The sequence below is a fragment of the Orcinus orca genome, chromosome 2 (assembly GCF_937001465.1).
Source record: "Orcinus orca chromosome 2, mOrcOrc1.1, whole genome shotgun sequence".
Taxonomy (NCBI): Eukaryota; Metazoa; Chordata; class Mammalia; order Artiodactyla; family Delphinidae; genus Orcinus; species Orcinus orca.
In genome coordinates, this window is record NC_064560.1 from 117936747 (window position 1) to 117952744 (window position 15998).

A 15998-nucleotide genomic window follows, 5' to 3' on the forward strand; every position below is an offset into this window, starting at 1 on the left:
CACAAACGGGAAGGTAAGACTTCTGACTGAAGGCATCAGTAAGATCTGTGCAAGAGCCCCCAAAGCGTTCCCAAAGTTGCAGTGGGTCCCTATGAATGCGCTGTTGTATCAAACTCAAGGGCTGTCAGGGAGGAAAAAAGGCAGGACAGTAAGGAGGCAGGGAAGTTATGGAACGTCAGTGGGAATAAGAAACAGGGCCAGGTAAGACTGGAGCCGACGGGGGGGAAAGGCTGTAAGAGAATTCGTCCCAGTTGGGGGTTCTGGTGACCCGCCAAGCGGCTGCGTGCGCAAGGACAGAAAGTGAGCGTGGGTGGAATCGCGAGGGATGAAAGGACTCCAGAATCCTAAGCTGGGGTAGGCGGTTCGTTTCCGGCAGAGCCGGGCGGGCCTGGCCGGGGTAGATCGAACCAGGGGAGCTGGGCCGCAAGCACGCCAGCCCCGACCAGACAAGCCACGTTCCTACCCGTCCGCACGCGTCCGGCCGCAGGTCCTGGAAGTCGGAGCCGTAGATGGCCTCCAGGGCCTGCAGCTCGTGGTCCTGTCGCTGTGGGTAGCTCTCCGGCGGCTCGTCCCGGCCACGCCCGTGGGCCCCACGGCCCCCAGCCATGGTAGTGCGGTGGGCAAGGCAAGGCAAGGCGGCCTTGCGGAGGTGGGTGGGCCTTAGGCGGGCTTCGCTCCGGGGACGGGATCGTGGGCGGGGCTCCAAGCCGGAGGCGGGGTCAGGGATGAGGAGAGCTCCGCGCTTGGGGGAAGGATCGCAGCCGGAGCTCCACGCCGGGAGGGGGCGTGGGGGCGGGGCGTCGAGCCGGGGGCGGGGTCACGGTGGGGGTGGGGCTCGGCGCCCAGCAGGATCCCCGCCGGAACTCCGCGCCCCTGGCCGGCTCTTGAGTGAGAAGCGGTGTCATGAACGCTATTAGCGCGTGAGCAGCTTCGGCATGGGAGCGAGGCTGGGGGAAGGTTTAACCCACATTCTGCTGGAGGAACTGAGCGGGGGAACCTGAAGGGACGTGGGAGATCAAATCCATCAGAATGGAATGATAGTGCCAAGGGGTATGGTTTTCACGAAATAAGTCTCTTTCACAGAAGTGCCTGCTGGAACTCCTTCACTCTGGCATTGGTAGGAGACGAAACTCTGAAGGGCAGACTTTGATGGGTTTTCCAGCCGCTTTGACTCCCCTTAAGCCTTCCCAGAAGACGACCAGGAGTAAAAATCGAGACCACTACTCCCCTCCCCGCCAGTTTTTTACCCTCGAACTCGTCCCCTTAACCATAGATTCAACATCCCAGTGCATGTTCTCTGTTCCTACATGTTGACCCTAGGGGTCAACAGTACCACCATGCAATTTCAACTGAAAAATGTCTTTCCACTCAGGCATCTTATGAGCAACACTCCCATGAAGAGAATTATGTTGCATGCCCAGTTTACTTAATGTGAATTGAGGAGGTCTTTCTGTTATATCCTGTCTCCAATCATATTTTTTCAAGTTTATAAAATAACCTATCTACCCAGACATTGTCATTACATTTCATTTTCAGTTGGCTACTAATGCTGCATGTTGATTTAGAATAATCATATCGTATTATCTCAAGTTAAGTTTAAGTGACATTTCCTTCTGTCTGCCTTGCTTACCCCTATACTATTTGCTTAATAGTGATTATTTATACTATTTGCTAAATAATGATTATTTAAGTATCTTGCCGTCATCTATCTACTCAGTTGTGGCCAGATAACACAAAGGCACTAGTTTGACCCAAGGCCCCTTCAAACCATCTCCTCTTTCCCTCCCCTAGGGACCTGTTCTTTTTCCAGTGATGCCTGTCTAGGTAAATGGCACCCCCCCTCCCCATTGGCCCAAGCCAACTAAGAGTAATCCTGGATTCCCTCTCTCTCATCTCTCACATCCAGATAGTTACCATTTCTTCCATTCATCCACTTCACTCCATCCCACTGCCACTAACTTGGTTCAGGTCACCATCATCTCTTCCCTGGATGACTTCAACAGCTGGGAAACTAGTCACTGCTTTCATTCTTGCCCCACTTTAAGCCATTCTTCCTATTGCAGCCAGAGTAATGTTTCTAAATTTAAAATATGATCATATCACCCCAGTTCTTAAAATCCTTCCATTTCTCCATTTTTTTAAATTAAAATACTGTAGTTATGGAAAAATTTCACACATACATTAAAAGTAGGGGAAATATTACAATACCCCCCTGTACTCATCACTTAGCTTCAACAAATTTAGAATCTTATTCAATCTTATTTCATTTCTCCCCTCTCCCCACCCCTCAACACAGACACACACACGCACACACACACCTCCTTAGGAGTGAATCTTAAAGAAAATCTAAGACATCATATTCTTTTTATAAACACTTAAGTACATATCTCTAACAGATAAGGACATTTTATTAACATAATACTGTCCTTATACCTTAAAAATATAACAGTTGCTTAACATTATTTAATACCCAAATTATGTTCAAAATTCTCCATCTGTCTAAAATTAGAATCTGTAGTGTATGCTGGACCTATAAAGGATATAATGAAAACAATCAGCAAAATTTGAAGGGGGTCTTGTGGATTAGACAGCATTATTATATCAGTGTTAACTTCCTGAGTTTAATGATTGTACTGTGGTCAAATAGAAAGTGTCCTTGCTATTAGGAAATTTCCACTGAAACCGTAAGGAGTAATAGGGTATTACATATACAATTAGCTCCCAAGTGATTCAGAAAATAAAGAGAGAGATGATAAGTCAAACATAGATGTCGACCATTGGGGGGAATTTAGGTGAACGATATGTGAGAGTTCTTTGGATAATTCTTACAACTTTTATGTAAGTTTGAAGTTATTTCAAAGTCAAAATTTCACAACAAAAACCCTGGCAAACTGTTCTCCAAAGTGTTGTACTATATTATATTCCCACCAGTTTAGGAGAGTTCTAGTTACTCTGCATCTTTGTCAGTAATTGTTATTGTCAATTTTTAAAATTTTAAACATTGTAATTGGTGTGTAGTAGTATCTCACTGTGCCTTAATTTACATTTCCCTAATGATTAATAATGTTAATTAGCTTTTCATGTGCTTATTTGTCATTCATATATCTTCTGTCTTTTCATATCTTTTGCTCATTTTAAAAATTGTATTTTTTTATTATATTGAGTTTTGAGAATTCTTTATATTCTGAAGTAAGTCCTTTATCAGATATGTAATTTGCAAAAATTTTCTCCCAGTTGTGGCCTCTCCCGTTGCGGAGCGCAGGCTCAGCAGCCATGCTCACGGGCCTAGCTGCTCCACAGCATGTGGGCTCTTCCCGGACCGGGGGCACAAACCCATGTCCCCTAGCATCAGCAAGGGGACTCTCAACCACTGCGCCACCAGGGAAGCCCTCTTAACAGTGTTTTACAAAGAGCATAGTTCTTACTTTTGAGGGAGTTCAATTTATCAGTTTTTATCTGTTATGAATCGTGTTTTGTCATCCTATCCAAGAAATTTTTGCCTAACTCAAAGTCACAAAGATTTTCCTCCATGTTTTCATCTAGAAGTTTTATAGTTTTCAGTTTTACATTTAGGCCTATCATGAGTTTTAGTTAAAAAGTTAAACACATACCTACCATATGACACAGCTGTTCACTGCTAGGTATTTATTTACCCAAGAGAAATGAAAGCATATGTCCATAAACAGACTTGTAAATGAATGTTCATAAGCCCTTAATCACCAAACTGAAAACAACACAAATGCTCATCAAAAGTGATGGACAAACTTGTTTCTTGGTAAAAACAAATTGAGATGTATCAATACAATCAATGGAACACTATTCAGCAATAAAAAGAAATATGCTATCTATATAATAATAACATGGATGAATCTCAAAATAACTATGCTGAGGGAGAGAAGCCAGACAAAAGAGTACATATTGTATGATTCCATTTATATAAAACTCTGAAAATACAAACTTAGTAATAGAAGATAAGCCATTGCCTGGTATCAGGATAACAGAGATGAGCCACAGGGAGGGATTCTGGAGGGATTCCAGTGGGACAAGAAGAAACTCCTGGGAGTGATGGATATATTCATTATCTTGATTGTGGTGATAGTTTCACAGGTGTTTGCATATATCAAAACTGATCAAACTGTAGAATATATGCAATTTATTGTATGTCAATTATACTCTAATAATCTGTTAAAAGGAAAAGGTTGTTGTTGTTGTTTTGTTTTGTTTTACAGTGCTTTGTTTGCATTAGGATCCAAACAAGGTCCACACATTGCATTTGGTTGCCCTACATGAAATAACTCAGCAGTCTTGGATCATTCGAAAGTAAAGACTGGTACTTGCCTGGCTTCCGGCAGATAACCTCTAAACTCTTGGAGCATCCAGACTGGTAAGATTGTTTTTGTGTAACTGGGGTTCACAAACAATTTGTCAGGACACTCCAAGATTTCCTTATTCTCCAGGCCCTCCCTAAACCCTTATCAGTTCTCCAAGGAAGAGACTCTACTTCCTCATGACCTCCCTGCTCCCCAAAAGTACATCTCCTGGTCTTGCTGTTTACCCTCAACTTCCCAAAGAAAAACTTCCAGACTGTTGGTCGTTGTGCCCAAATTTTAAAACTATATTCCCTTTCATTCCTGAAGGATATTTTCACTGGATATAGAATTTGGGGTCAGTGGTTCTTTTTTTTCAGCCCTTGAAAATGTTATGCCACTTCTTTCTGGCCTTTGTGGTTTCAATTAGAGCTCTGCTATCATTCACATTGTTTTTCCCCTATAGGTAAAGTGGAATTTCTCTATGGCTACTTTTAAAGATTTTTTTCTTTGTCAGTGTCCAGAAGTTTGATTATGATGTGTCTTGGTATAGATTTCTTTGGGTTTATCAGTTTAGCGCTCACTCAGCTTCTTGAATCTGTAGGCTTATGATTTTTGCCAAATATGGGAAATTTTCAGCCATTACTTCTTTGAATACTTTTTTGGCCCTGCCCTCTCTCCTGTCTCCTTGTAGGAGGTAAAAGCACTTAATTGTTCTTACAGCTCTCTGTGGCCTGGCAGGAGTAGGAGAGGCAAGGTGGCTCCTGCTGCTCAAGAAATTATGAAATAAAAATTGCTTTTTTTATTTTGCATCAATTTGTGGGTATTTGTATGCATTTACATATTTATATATCCAAATGAGTCTTGTCCTTTAAATTCTGGAATAAGTTAAGCATATATTTTTATTCCAAAGCTGTGCCATTACTTACAAGTCAGACTGTGAGTCGTAGTATTTTATAGTCATATCTCATCTTTTAGCAAAGAAGATACTGTCTTGTTCACTTAATTCACCAGAATTGGTCCTAGATAACTTTTGGCTCTATCAGAAAATTCAAATTTATTCTTAAAGGACATATTTGTTACCATCAGCAAAAGAATGTTTCCTTTTATGATACAGGAAAGAATATTCCAACTTCTGAAGTTAGTTATAAAAGAGAGTCCCAAATAAGTGTTAAGATATTCTTCAACAGTTAAACACTTCCCAAGGTGACTCCTTTAAAGGTGATAATATTCATGGATATTTTAGTTTTGGCATACTTGCTATTAAAAAATTAGTCAGGTTGCTTTATAATCACTATGTGTAGATGTGTGTGTGCATGTGTCTATGTGTCTGTGTATATGAAATTACTGAGGCTTTCTGGGGGAAGGGGTATTCAATCTCTCACCTTCCAGATATTTTTGATGAATTTAATAGCAATCTATAGGTGCAAGGACTATTACAGATTAGGAAACTGCATTAGGAGTTATAGATTCATATCAGTAGAAAACCATTTCCCAGTCCACATATTGAGATAATTTGGAATATGCAAATTATTAGTAAATATAATTAGTAAATTATTATACTAATTACATTACTTACGATAATTAGTAAATTATTAGTATTAGCTTTTTTAAACAGATAATTTCTTTTTTTGTTGTTTGTTTTTTTTGTTTTGTTTTTTGTCTTTTTGCAGTACGTGGGCCTCTCACTGTTGTGGCCTCTCCTGCTGCGGAGCACAGGCTCCGGACGCGCAGGCTCAGTGGCCATGGCTCACGGGCCTAACCGCTCCGCGGCATGTGGGATCTTCCCGGACCGGGGCACGAACCCGTGTCCCCTGCATCAGCAGGTGGACTCTCAACCACTGCGCCACCAGGGAAGCCCAACAGATAATTTCTTTGATGGTAATTTAACATACCCCAAACTAAGAACCATAAAGTAAACGTATTTAGCCCAATAGTGTAAGGGTTAAATTGTAGACTTCTAAATCTTTAACCAAAAGCCATTTTGTCCTTTGTTAATTGCAAAGTAAGTGGTTCTTCCGTTTTTTGAAATACAGGACTTGTTAGGCAGTGCTTTATTTATATCTACAAAGAGAGAATTCTTTAAAATGTTGAAAGATGATGCTTTTTTTCCCTTTTGATATTTGTTGTCTTTAAGCATCAATAAACTGGAATCAATCTTATATAGTTACGTTTCATTGATTTCCTATGATGTGCCAGGTACTGTTAGAGATTTTCATTAATTTGGTATTTTATTGTCCTCTAAACAGCCTTGCAATATAGGCGTTTTTATCACTATTTGGTAGAGGAGGAAACTGAGCTTAGAGAGGTCATGTAACTGCCCAGTGTCACAAGTGGAAATAGGGGAGCAGGCATTCAAACCCAGGTCAAACTGACACCAACATCATACTGCCCACCTTCCCTGTGCCCCGGATACTAGACTCTTTATCTTGAGGGAGTTGGTAGGTTTGCCTGTGTAAAGAGACAATCTGAGTATACTAAGCTTAAGTACTCCCCCAAAAAAGTTATTTAAGTGACATAAATTTATTGGAGACCAGTATGTTTTTGGACATGAAATATTCCAGTAGTTCAATTCAAAGATGCCCAGAGACTTTATTATCAGCTACCACTTTCATTTTACAAGGACCTAGGATATCCTTATTGCCACCAATATACACAGAGATTTTTTTTTAAGCCCTAACTCAATATCTTCCATTCCCAGGAAATAAAGTCTATGCTGTCTTAAATTTTGCAGGCCCCAGTTTTCATGACTCTATCTGCCAGGATAGGCTGGGTTATACTGTGATAATGAGCAGCTCCAAAAATCTTGGTTGTTTAGTATAATAAAGATTTATTCCTTGCTTATATAAAATTTGTTGTTATGTCTGGGTGGTCTCTAGGGCATCCGCAACCCCCCCCCCCCCGCCACAATATGGTAGCTCAGAAACACAGGCTGCTTCAATATTTCAACTCTTCAACACAAGTCCCCTTCCACAATCACAATGGCAGGGCAGCAGAGAGACTTGAAAATCACAACAAGCTTTTCACTGCCACAGCTCAGAAATGACTCGTCACTTCTGATCACATATCATTAGTCATTATAGTCACATAGCCCTGCCCATTTGCAAGGACAGCCAAGAAAAACAGTCTTCTGTGTGCCCGGAAAAAGAGGAGAATGAGATACCATTGAACACTAGTAATGTTTACATAATAACCTGCATTGTCTGTGTCTTTTGTATAGGTATAGAATTAGCCATTTGGAAATAGAACTACTTATTCCAGATGGGTAGCCTGGGGCCATAAGGATCCCTCTTTCCTCAGCACACTGCTGCTTGGGCTTACCAACTCAAAACACTTCCAGCTTTTCTCTTCTCTCCATCTTTAGTGAGAGGCCATGCAGGGACATGTGAGAGTGTAGTGTTGGGGACAGGAGGCAGGAGGAAGAGACCTTCCATGATGAAAAGGAAGAAGGAAGGGGAAATAAACCCATAGGCTCCTCCTTACTTCCCCCCACCTTCCCCTTGGGCTTTGCAATTATCCCAAGTCCTATTCCATCTCTTCTGTCCCCTACTCAGCTCCCTTCCTGCTCTTCAATAAATGCCCAAGAAAGTTGGAATCCAGGAATTCTTTGGAACATAAATGGATCCTATTTCATTCTATAGGTTTGGAAAGATGTTATTAGCACCTACACGTAAATTTTGCCTATCACCACACCATGGGAGTGTAAGAGAAAAAACAGAGAAGGAAGTAGGCTTTTTTTTTTAATTTTTAAAATTTTTGTTTATTTATTTATTAGTTTTGGCTGTGTTGGGTCTTCGTTGCTGTGCGCGGGCTTTCTCTCGTTGCCACAAGCAGGGGCTACTCTTTGTTGCGGTGCACGGGCTTCTCGCTGTGGTGGCTTCTCTTGTTGCAGAGCACGGGCTCTAGAGTGCGCAGGCTTCAGTAGACGTGGTGCGTGGGCTCAGTAGTTGTGGCTCGCGGGCTCTAGAGCACAGGCTCAGTAGTTGTGGCGCAGGGCTTAGCTGCTCCGCGGCATGTGGGAACTTCCCAGACCAGGGCTTGAACCCGTGTCCCCTGCATTGGCAGGCGGATTCTTAACCACTGTACCACTAGGGAAGCCCGGAAATAGGCTTTTAAAAGTTACCACAGAGATTTATCATCATGCAGTTTTGGAGGCTAAGTCCCAAGATCGGCAGTTGGCAAGCTGGAGACCCAGGATTGTAGATGGTGTTGTTCTAGTCCCGTCTAAAGGCCTGAGAACCAAGAGAGCTGATGGTGTCCTTCCAGTCTGAAGGCCACCAGGCTTAACACTCAGAAAAGCCAATGTTTCAAGTTTGAAGGCAGGGAAAAGCTTATATACCAGCTTGAAGGTTGTCAGGCAGAGGAAATCCTCTCTTACTCAGCTTTTATGTTCTAGCCAGATCTTCAACTGATTAGATGAGGCTCACCCACAATAAGGAAGGCAATCCTTTTACTCAGTCTACAGATTCAAATGTTAATCTCATCCAGAAATATCCTCATAGACACACCCAGAATAATGTTTGGCCAAATATCTGGGCAACCGTGGCCCTATCAAGTTGACACATTAAATTAACCACCATACCTATTTTCCCATGGTTATAAGAGGTAAAATCCCTAAGCAAATCCCAGGAGGTATATGATTAAGGAACAGGTGATTGGAGAAAGCTTCGAGAATCTGTTCTATTCCACATTTCTGTATTCCTGCCTTCCCAGCACAGGGCATTAACATTAGTTAAATGAGTGGACTGCTGGCACAAGGAGAAGAGTAATTCTTTTAAACACTGTGAAGAAAGTAGACCTTTGGAGAGCTAGGTAGACCTACAAACTGAGTAGGACCTCCCTGGGAGTCCTTAATCCCCAGAGCCTTTCCTTCTTTTTGCCCCACTCTGCCTGGGAACCCTATCATCCTGTTTATTATTTCTATAGGGAAATGGATCCTGAGCACTACAGAACTAACTTTAAAACTCTGGGAACGCAAAGTGTTTTTAAGCTGGGAGAATGCCTTCTTATACTATTCATTATGGGACAAAAATGTAAGGAAAAATTACTAAGCACTATCTAAGAGCCAGAGGTTGCCCATTTTTTTATTCCATTTTCTATTATTTGCTTTTAGTGTAGCTCCAGAAAGTTTTGGATAAAAATTAGCTAGCACATAAATATGTGGGCTGGTGGTCCTAATCACCTGCCTTCAGCTATGGCTGTGTACCAGTTTGCTGCCAGGTGTTAATATTGGCTAGCTCATATCCCTGTAATACCTGTACATGGTCAGTAACTGAAGAGGACTGTAATTAATTTATGTGGTTTTTGACCTCTTCTGGTTCCATTCCAAAAAAAAAATCTAAAAATGAGAACTTTGGAAGGATTTTTTTGATAAAAGGAAAACAGATGTTATGGCAGATTTTATTTTCCTTAAATGACTGCAACAATCTCATTCCACCTGCTGTTCTTACAATATGATGGACACTGCCTCCACTGAGAGGTGTAGTCTCTGTCCTTTCCCCTTATATGTGGCAGCTTTTGACTGCTTCAACAAATAGAGTACAGTGGAAGTGATGTTCTGTGACTTCTGAGATGAGTCATAAAAGTCGGCCACCTTCCTGCCTTGTCCTCTTGGGACTCTTATCTTGAAATGCTCACTTTTGGAACATAGCTGCCACGCTGTAAGAAAGCCAAGCAGCCACAGGAAGAGGCCACATATAAGCATTCCAGCTGACAGGCCCAGCTGAGGTCCCAACAACAGCCAGCATCAGCTGCCAGACATGTTAGTTAACAAGCCTTCAGATTCCATACCCTGGCTGTGACTTTGAGCTGGCCCAGTTGATATCATGTGGAGCAGAGATAAGCAGTCCCATTGGGTCTTGCCAGAATTGCATATTTGTGAACAGAATAAGTGATTGCTGTTGTAATTTAGGCCACTAAGTTTGTGATGAGCAGACAGGTATAAATAACACTACTATAGACATTTGACATATATTTAAATCATGTCCAATCGCTTACATCAATCTTATTTTTTTATTAGAATATAGTTGCTTTACAATATTGTGTTAGTTTATACTGTACAGCCAAGTGAATCAGCTATACGTATACATATATCCCCTCAATTTTGGATTTCCTTCTCATTTTGGTTACTACAGAGCACTGAGTAGAGTTCTGTGTGCTATACAGTAGGTTCTCATTAGTTATCTACTTTATACATAGTACCAATAGTGTATTTATGTCAATTGCAATCTCCCAATTATCCCACCGCCCCCCCTTTCCCCCTTCTTACATCAATATTAAATTATCTCGTAATCAGTGAAAATTTCATATAGCCCATGGCCATAAGAAGTATACCATTCTGATCTCATCCTTGGTCCTATATTGTCACAAGGCAATCCTTCCTCAAGTCTGAGGATCACGGTGACCCCTCAGTTTATCAGGTTCTTTTTTTTTTTTTTTGGCTGCGATTGGGTCTTCATAGCTGCGTGTGGGCCCTCTCCAGTTGCAGGGAGCTGGGGCTGCTTCTCGCTGTGGTGCGTGGGCTCCAGGTGCACAGGTTCAATAGTTGTGGCTCTCAGGCTCACTAGTTGTGGCTCACGGGCTGCAGAGCGCAGGCTCAGTAGTTCAGGTGCACAGGCTTAGCTGCTCTGTGGCATGTGGTATCTTCGAGGACCAGGGTTTGAACCCGTGTGCCCTGCATTGGCAGGCAGATTCTTAACCACTGCGCCACCAGAGAAGCCCCTATCAGGTTATTTCTTGACTCAACTAACCCCAAACCCTAACACCAATTTAGGGGCTGGAGAGAATTTACTGGTATCTTCTTGGAATACAAAATGAGAGGTTTCTTGCTTTATTAAACACTCTTTACATCTGAAAAATTGAAAAATGTTTTCTACACATTTATCCCAATCCTTTTTAGTAGTTTTGAATAGGGATGGCAGGTGACGGTGGGTAAAGGGGTATTTTTACAACTGTCACTACACAACTCATTTACACATCTTCCCTAACCTTTCCTAAGGAGTGTGCTGAATTATTATAAATTATGTTTTGTAGTGACTACAGTGTAAGGGGTTTCATCTTGAAAAATATGTTTGGACTCCCAGAACAAATTTTAACTGCTGGAAATGACTTTTTTTTTTTTTTTTTTTTGCGGTACGCGGGCCTCTCACCGTTGCGGCCTCTCCCGTTGCGGAGCACAGGCTCCGGACGCGCAGGCTCAGCGGCCATGGCTCACGGGCCCAGCCGCTCCGCGGCATGTGGGATCATCCCGGACCAGGGCAAGAACTCGCGTCCCCTTAGTGTTAGGCAGACTCTCAACCACTGCGCCACCAGGGAAGCCTGACTTATTTTTGTTTTGAAAATACAGTTTATCATTAATTTTCCTTTCATTTCTCTCTTTTTTTTTTTGCGGTACGCAGGCCTCTCACTGTTGTGGCCTCTCCCGTTGCGGAGCACAGGCTCCGGACGCGCAGGCTCAGTGGCCATGCCTCACGGGCCCAGCCTCTCTGCGGCATGCGGGATCTTCCCAGACCGGGACACGAACCCATGTACCCTAAATCGGCAGGCGGACTCTCAACAACTGTGCCACCAGGGAAGCCCTCTTTTTCTTTTTGTCTCCAAAATGTTCAAAATACCTGCTTACATAGAGAATTATGTGCAGGTATTTTGAGAATCCAAAGATGTACAAGACATGGACCTTCGCCCTTTCAAGAAGAATAAGTAATAAGGGTTAATAGGGAAAGTGAAGTAGCCCTATGGTAGCACGATCAGCCTTGAGATAACCAAGAAATAACTCTGTAATTTTAATCAATTCCTAAGAGTTATTGCAGTGGGACCTAGTCCTACCAGTCCATTTGTCAAAGCCCTCTACCGTGTCCTTCACTCATTAAAAAGAAACAGTTCTCATAAGGTCAAACCAGGCAAAATTTTAGTTGTCTTTTCTTCTAATTTCTCCCGTTCTCTTTTCCCTTGATCCTCTCTCTGGATGCCATCCATACCTGTTCCTTTTCCTATTCGGCTTCTCTTTACCATTTTTTCTTGTTTACTCGCTCATCCCGGCCTCCCAACCGTTTGCATCAGCCCGCAGGAAGTTGCTCCCTCCCCAACTCTTCATTCCCAGAATCCACCCAACCGGGTTGTATTGTGTACATTTTAGAAATGAGACTCAATGAAAAGGCCCAGGAAACCGGTCACTGTATTTCTAAATCCCATCTTTCTTAATTGCTTCAGCTACACCCAAGGCCCGATGGAGGAGGCTGGGCTCCTTGCCCAGGTGCCAACGATGTGGAATTATCAGCCTCAGGCAGCCCCAGCTGACGAGATAAGGAGCAGTAATGACAGCAGTAAACGAGGCGAAGCCCCGGAGGAGCCGCGAGCTTCTGCACCGCAGCCAGACGTGGATCCTCCGCCCCTCCCACGCTCTCCGCCCTGGCTATCACGATCGTGGTGGGAGGGGAGCAAGATGGCGCCGTCCCTCCCCGCCCACGGCAGCCTGGGCGTAGGGGCGGGGCCACGCATGCCACGTGATCGCCCCGCGGGCCGCGCGCCCTCAGCCGCCTCAAGCGCGAGCAGGCTGTTTGGCGATATCGCAGATAGTGTCTGTTCCCTTCTAGGGGTGTCTTCTTGTGTCCCCGCAAAGTCTGGAGGCTCTCTCCCTGCAGCCGAGGGCCGGAGCGGGGCCAGGAAAGGAGGCACTGGGCCGTGCAGAGGCAAAGGGTCTGCGGAACGAGGTCCCTGCATCCCGCGCCGAGGCAGGAGGTCGGAACCCCCAGCGAGGGGCTGGGCCGGAGAAGCCCTCGCGGGCGTCTTGGGGGACTGTCGGGCGCTGACGGCGAGGCTATTGGGGAGGTTCGGGGAATTCCACCCTGGCCATGGGCGGCGTGGGGACCAGCAGGTCCCTTCGGGGCTCCGAGCATTTGACTTGGGCATTTTCCGGGTTTCCCATCGCCACGTAGCCTCGAAGCCAGCAGGACTGAAAAAAAGGCTGCAGTCCAATGTTCTCTTCCCTCTGAGGAGAGGGGCTGAGCCCGTCCGCCGGAGGGGACTCGAGAGGGCTGCCCCGGGGGTGGCCAGAAGCAGAGGTTGAAGAGGGCGGCGGGAGCGGAGAGCGCCCTCCTTGACCATCAAATGCCTCTCGTGTTTCTCTGTCTGCTAAGTGGGCTTGGACGCGCTGACCACGCGGGAGGAGGGACGGACGACGCTCGGCGGGCTCTGACCGTGCCGCCTTCATGTGGCTGCTGACGGGGACCCCGGAGGGAACGGGCATGGGGCGAAGCCTCGCCCTCTCCGCTCCCCGCCTCCCGGGCGCCGGGGCTGGCGATGTGGAGACGTGAGGGGACCCGCGGCTGCTCCGGGTTCTCCAGATCTCCACCAGGCACCCGCGTGTTCCTCCGCGCTCGAGGCAGGAGAGAGTGGCGCGGAGGTCCGAGGCGGGCGCACGGGCGGGCTAAGACGGAGCTGGAGCTCCAGCCTCGCCATGGGGCATAACAGCAGCTGGATTTCCCGAAACGCCAGCGAGCCGCGCAACGCGTCGGGCGCCGGGTCTGAGGGCGCCAACCGCAGCGCGCTCGGGGAGTTCGGCGAGGCGCAGCTGTACCGTCAGTTCACCACCACCGTGCAGGTCGTCATCTTCATAGGCTCGCTGCTCGGTAAGCCGCCCGCGGGGGCGCCTCCCGGGTGGGCTTCCCCGAGGGCGCAGGCTCGGAGAGCCGGGTTCGGAGGTCGCCAGAGCCGCCGTGGGTTTCGGGGTGCGTGGCAAAAGTGCAGATAGTTGAAGGAGGTTTAAGAACGTCAGGGTATCTGCAGGGAAGTTAAGCAGGGAGGGTCGACTCCAGCCCCCAAGCTGGAAGCAGAATTCCGGTAGGGCTTGGTCCCGGCTGGAGGGTGGGTTGCCTGGTCCTGGGCCCTAGGCGGCCCTTGCGGAACGCTTAGGGATGGGCACGGGGTTGTGCCTATCACATGCCTTACCTCCCGGGTGCCAGGACGGAGCTCTGGCCCGACCTCTTGTTTACAGATAGCGAGCAATGAAGCTTCTGTTTTGTTGCTGGTGACTGATGTGTTTTGCGCTCCATCTATTCCCTGTATATAATTTTTTTTTTTTTTTTTGCGAGCCTTATTTTGCGCGTTTTTTAAATGGCTGGCTTCTTTGGAACAGCAACCTGCTGGTAAACAAACCTGTGGAGTTAAACTCTATGTTGCCTTAAATATTTTTAAACCCGTAAACAAAACAAATCCCAATCTACTTCTTTCCCTATTTTTTGTTTATTCTGAAGTACAGCATAAAGACAGGATAAAAAACACAAAATGCCACACACAAGAAATTTAGGAATACTTGTTAGGGAAAGAAAAGATCAACGAACTGAAATGAGTGGTTAGTAAAAATGTCCACTAGTGTGAGAATTACTTGTACTTCTGGTAGCTACTCTTTATATGATAAATGATACAATGAATATAAATTCTTGTTGACATTTGTTGAACATGTTGCATATTACTTGTAAATATGTGGCTTCCTTTAAAATATGAATTCTCTGATGTGCCTTTTATAAGGATGTAAAAAGATTGTTCGTAATTATGTGCGATATTATGGCCAAGAGCAGTCCTAAAGTTTCATAGTAGGAATAGATTACTTTTTTGTAGACACCTGTGAATTATCATGGAAACGAAGATACCCGACATCAAAAAGACTATAAAACATCAACTATACTTCAATTTTAAGAAAGAGAAAAAGAAAGAATAAATAACACAATGTAATACAAAAAAGACTATGGAAGAATTGTGTTTAGAATTTTACTTTCGCAGCTTCTCTAATTGTCATCATCCTGTCCCACTCTAGCGTAATATTTATCTTCCATTTTTTGTCATGAGGGCATTTTCAGGAGTTGACATCAGTGGGGCTATGTGTAGACTTGTGTGTGTATGTTACAGTGTGTTTTTATGAGTGGAATGTAAATGCACATAAACAAAGCGAAAGCTTGTGTCCCAGATATTTTCAGTATTCATTTAACAAGCAAACACTGAACGCCTACTGGGTACCAGGCACAGTGCACCGTAGATTTTTTTTTTTTTCTTTTTTTGCGGTATGCGGGCCTCTCACTATTGTGGCCTCTCCCGCTGCGGAGCACAGGCTCCGGACGCACAGGCCCAGCGGCCATGGCCCACGGGCCCAGCCGCTCCACGGCATGCGGGATCCTCCCGGACCAGGGCACGAACCCATGCCCCCTGCATCTGCAGGCGGACTCTCAACCACTGTGCCACCAGGGTAGCCCTGCACGGTAGATTTTTGAGCGTTAAATTCTAGTATTGTCACATTTACTTAAAGAGTAGGTTATTGGGGAGGCAGTAGAAGTGGCTGCATTTTTATGTCTGCATTTGTTCTGCATATATATATAGAGAGAGAGAGAGAGAGAGAGTTTGGTTGTTTTGTTTTGTTTCTCCCATTGGTAACTTTAACCCTGAAGAACAATGGTGCCAGGAGAAATTTTCTCATAGTTTGACTAAAAATTTGAATACTATTGAAATAGAACAGCATGTGTATACAGGGCGGAGTAAATAGTGCACATTTAACAAATGTTCTGCTTCCCATGTACTTTCTTTTGTGGTACGCGGGCCTCCCACTGCTGTGGCCTCTCTCGTTGCGGAGCACAGGCTCCGCTCCGGACGCGCAGGCTCAGCGGCCATGGCTCACGGGCCTAGCTGCTCCGCGGCATGTGGGAT

General features: G+C 45.0%; 2 protein-coding genes across 4 annotated transcripts in view; one reads left to right on the forward strand and one right to left on the reverse strand.

Annotated features, from left to right (window-relative positions):
- EIF2AK4 (eukaryotic translation initiation factor 2 alpha kinase 4) overlaps positions 1-685 on the reverse strand; it is a 115688-nt gene extending 115003 nt beyond the window's left edge. For 2 of the 3 annotated variants that reach the window (XM_049705510.1, XM_049705509.1), the window contains exon 1: positions 464-683. In XM_049705510.1, coding sequence (XP_049561467.1) covers positions 464-607 — 144 coding nt within the window. In that variant the 5' untranslated portion in view covers positions 608-683. Of the gene's footprint in view, positions 1-463 lie in introns of all 3 variants that reach the window. The other variant, XM_049705512.1, reaches the window with a different exon arrangement.
- Positions 686-12858: 12173 nt separating this feature from the next.
- Positions 12859-15998, forward strand: part of GPR176 (G protein-coupled receptor 176) — an 88090-nt gene continuing 84950 nt past the window's right edge. The window contains exon 1 of the mRNA XM_004274010.3: positions 12859-13933. Within this exon, the coding sequence (XP_004274058.1) occupies positions 13762-13933 (172 nt within the window). The 5' untranslated portion in view covers positions 12859-13761. The remainder of the gene's footprint in view (positions 13934-15998) is intronic.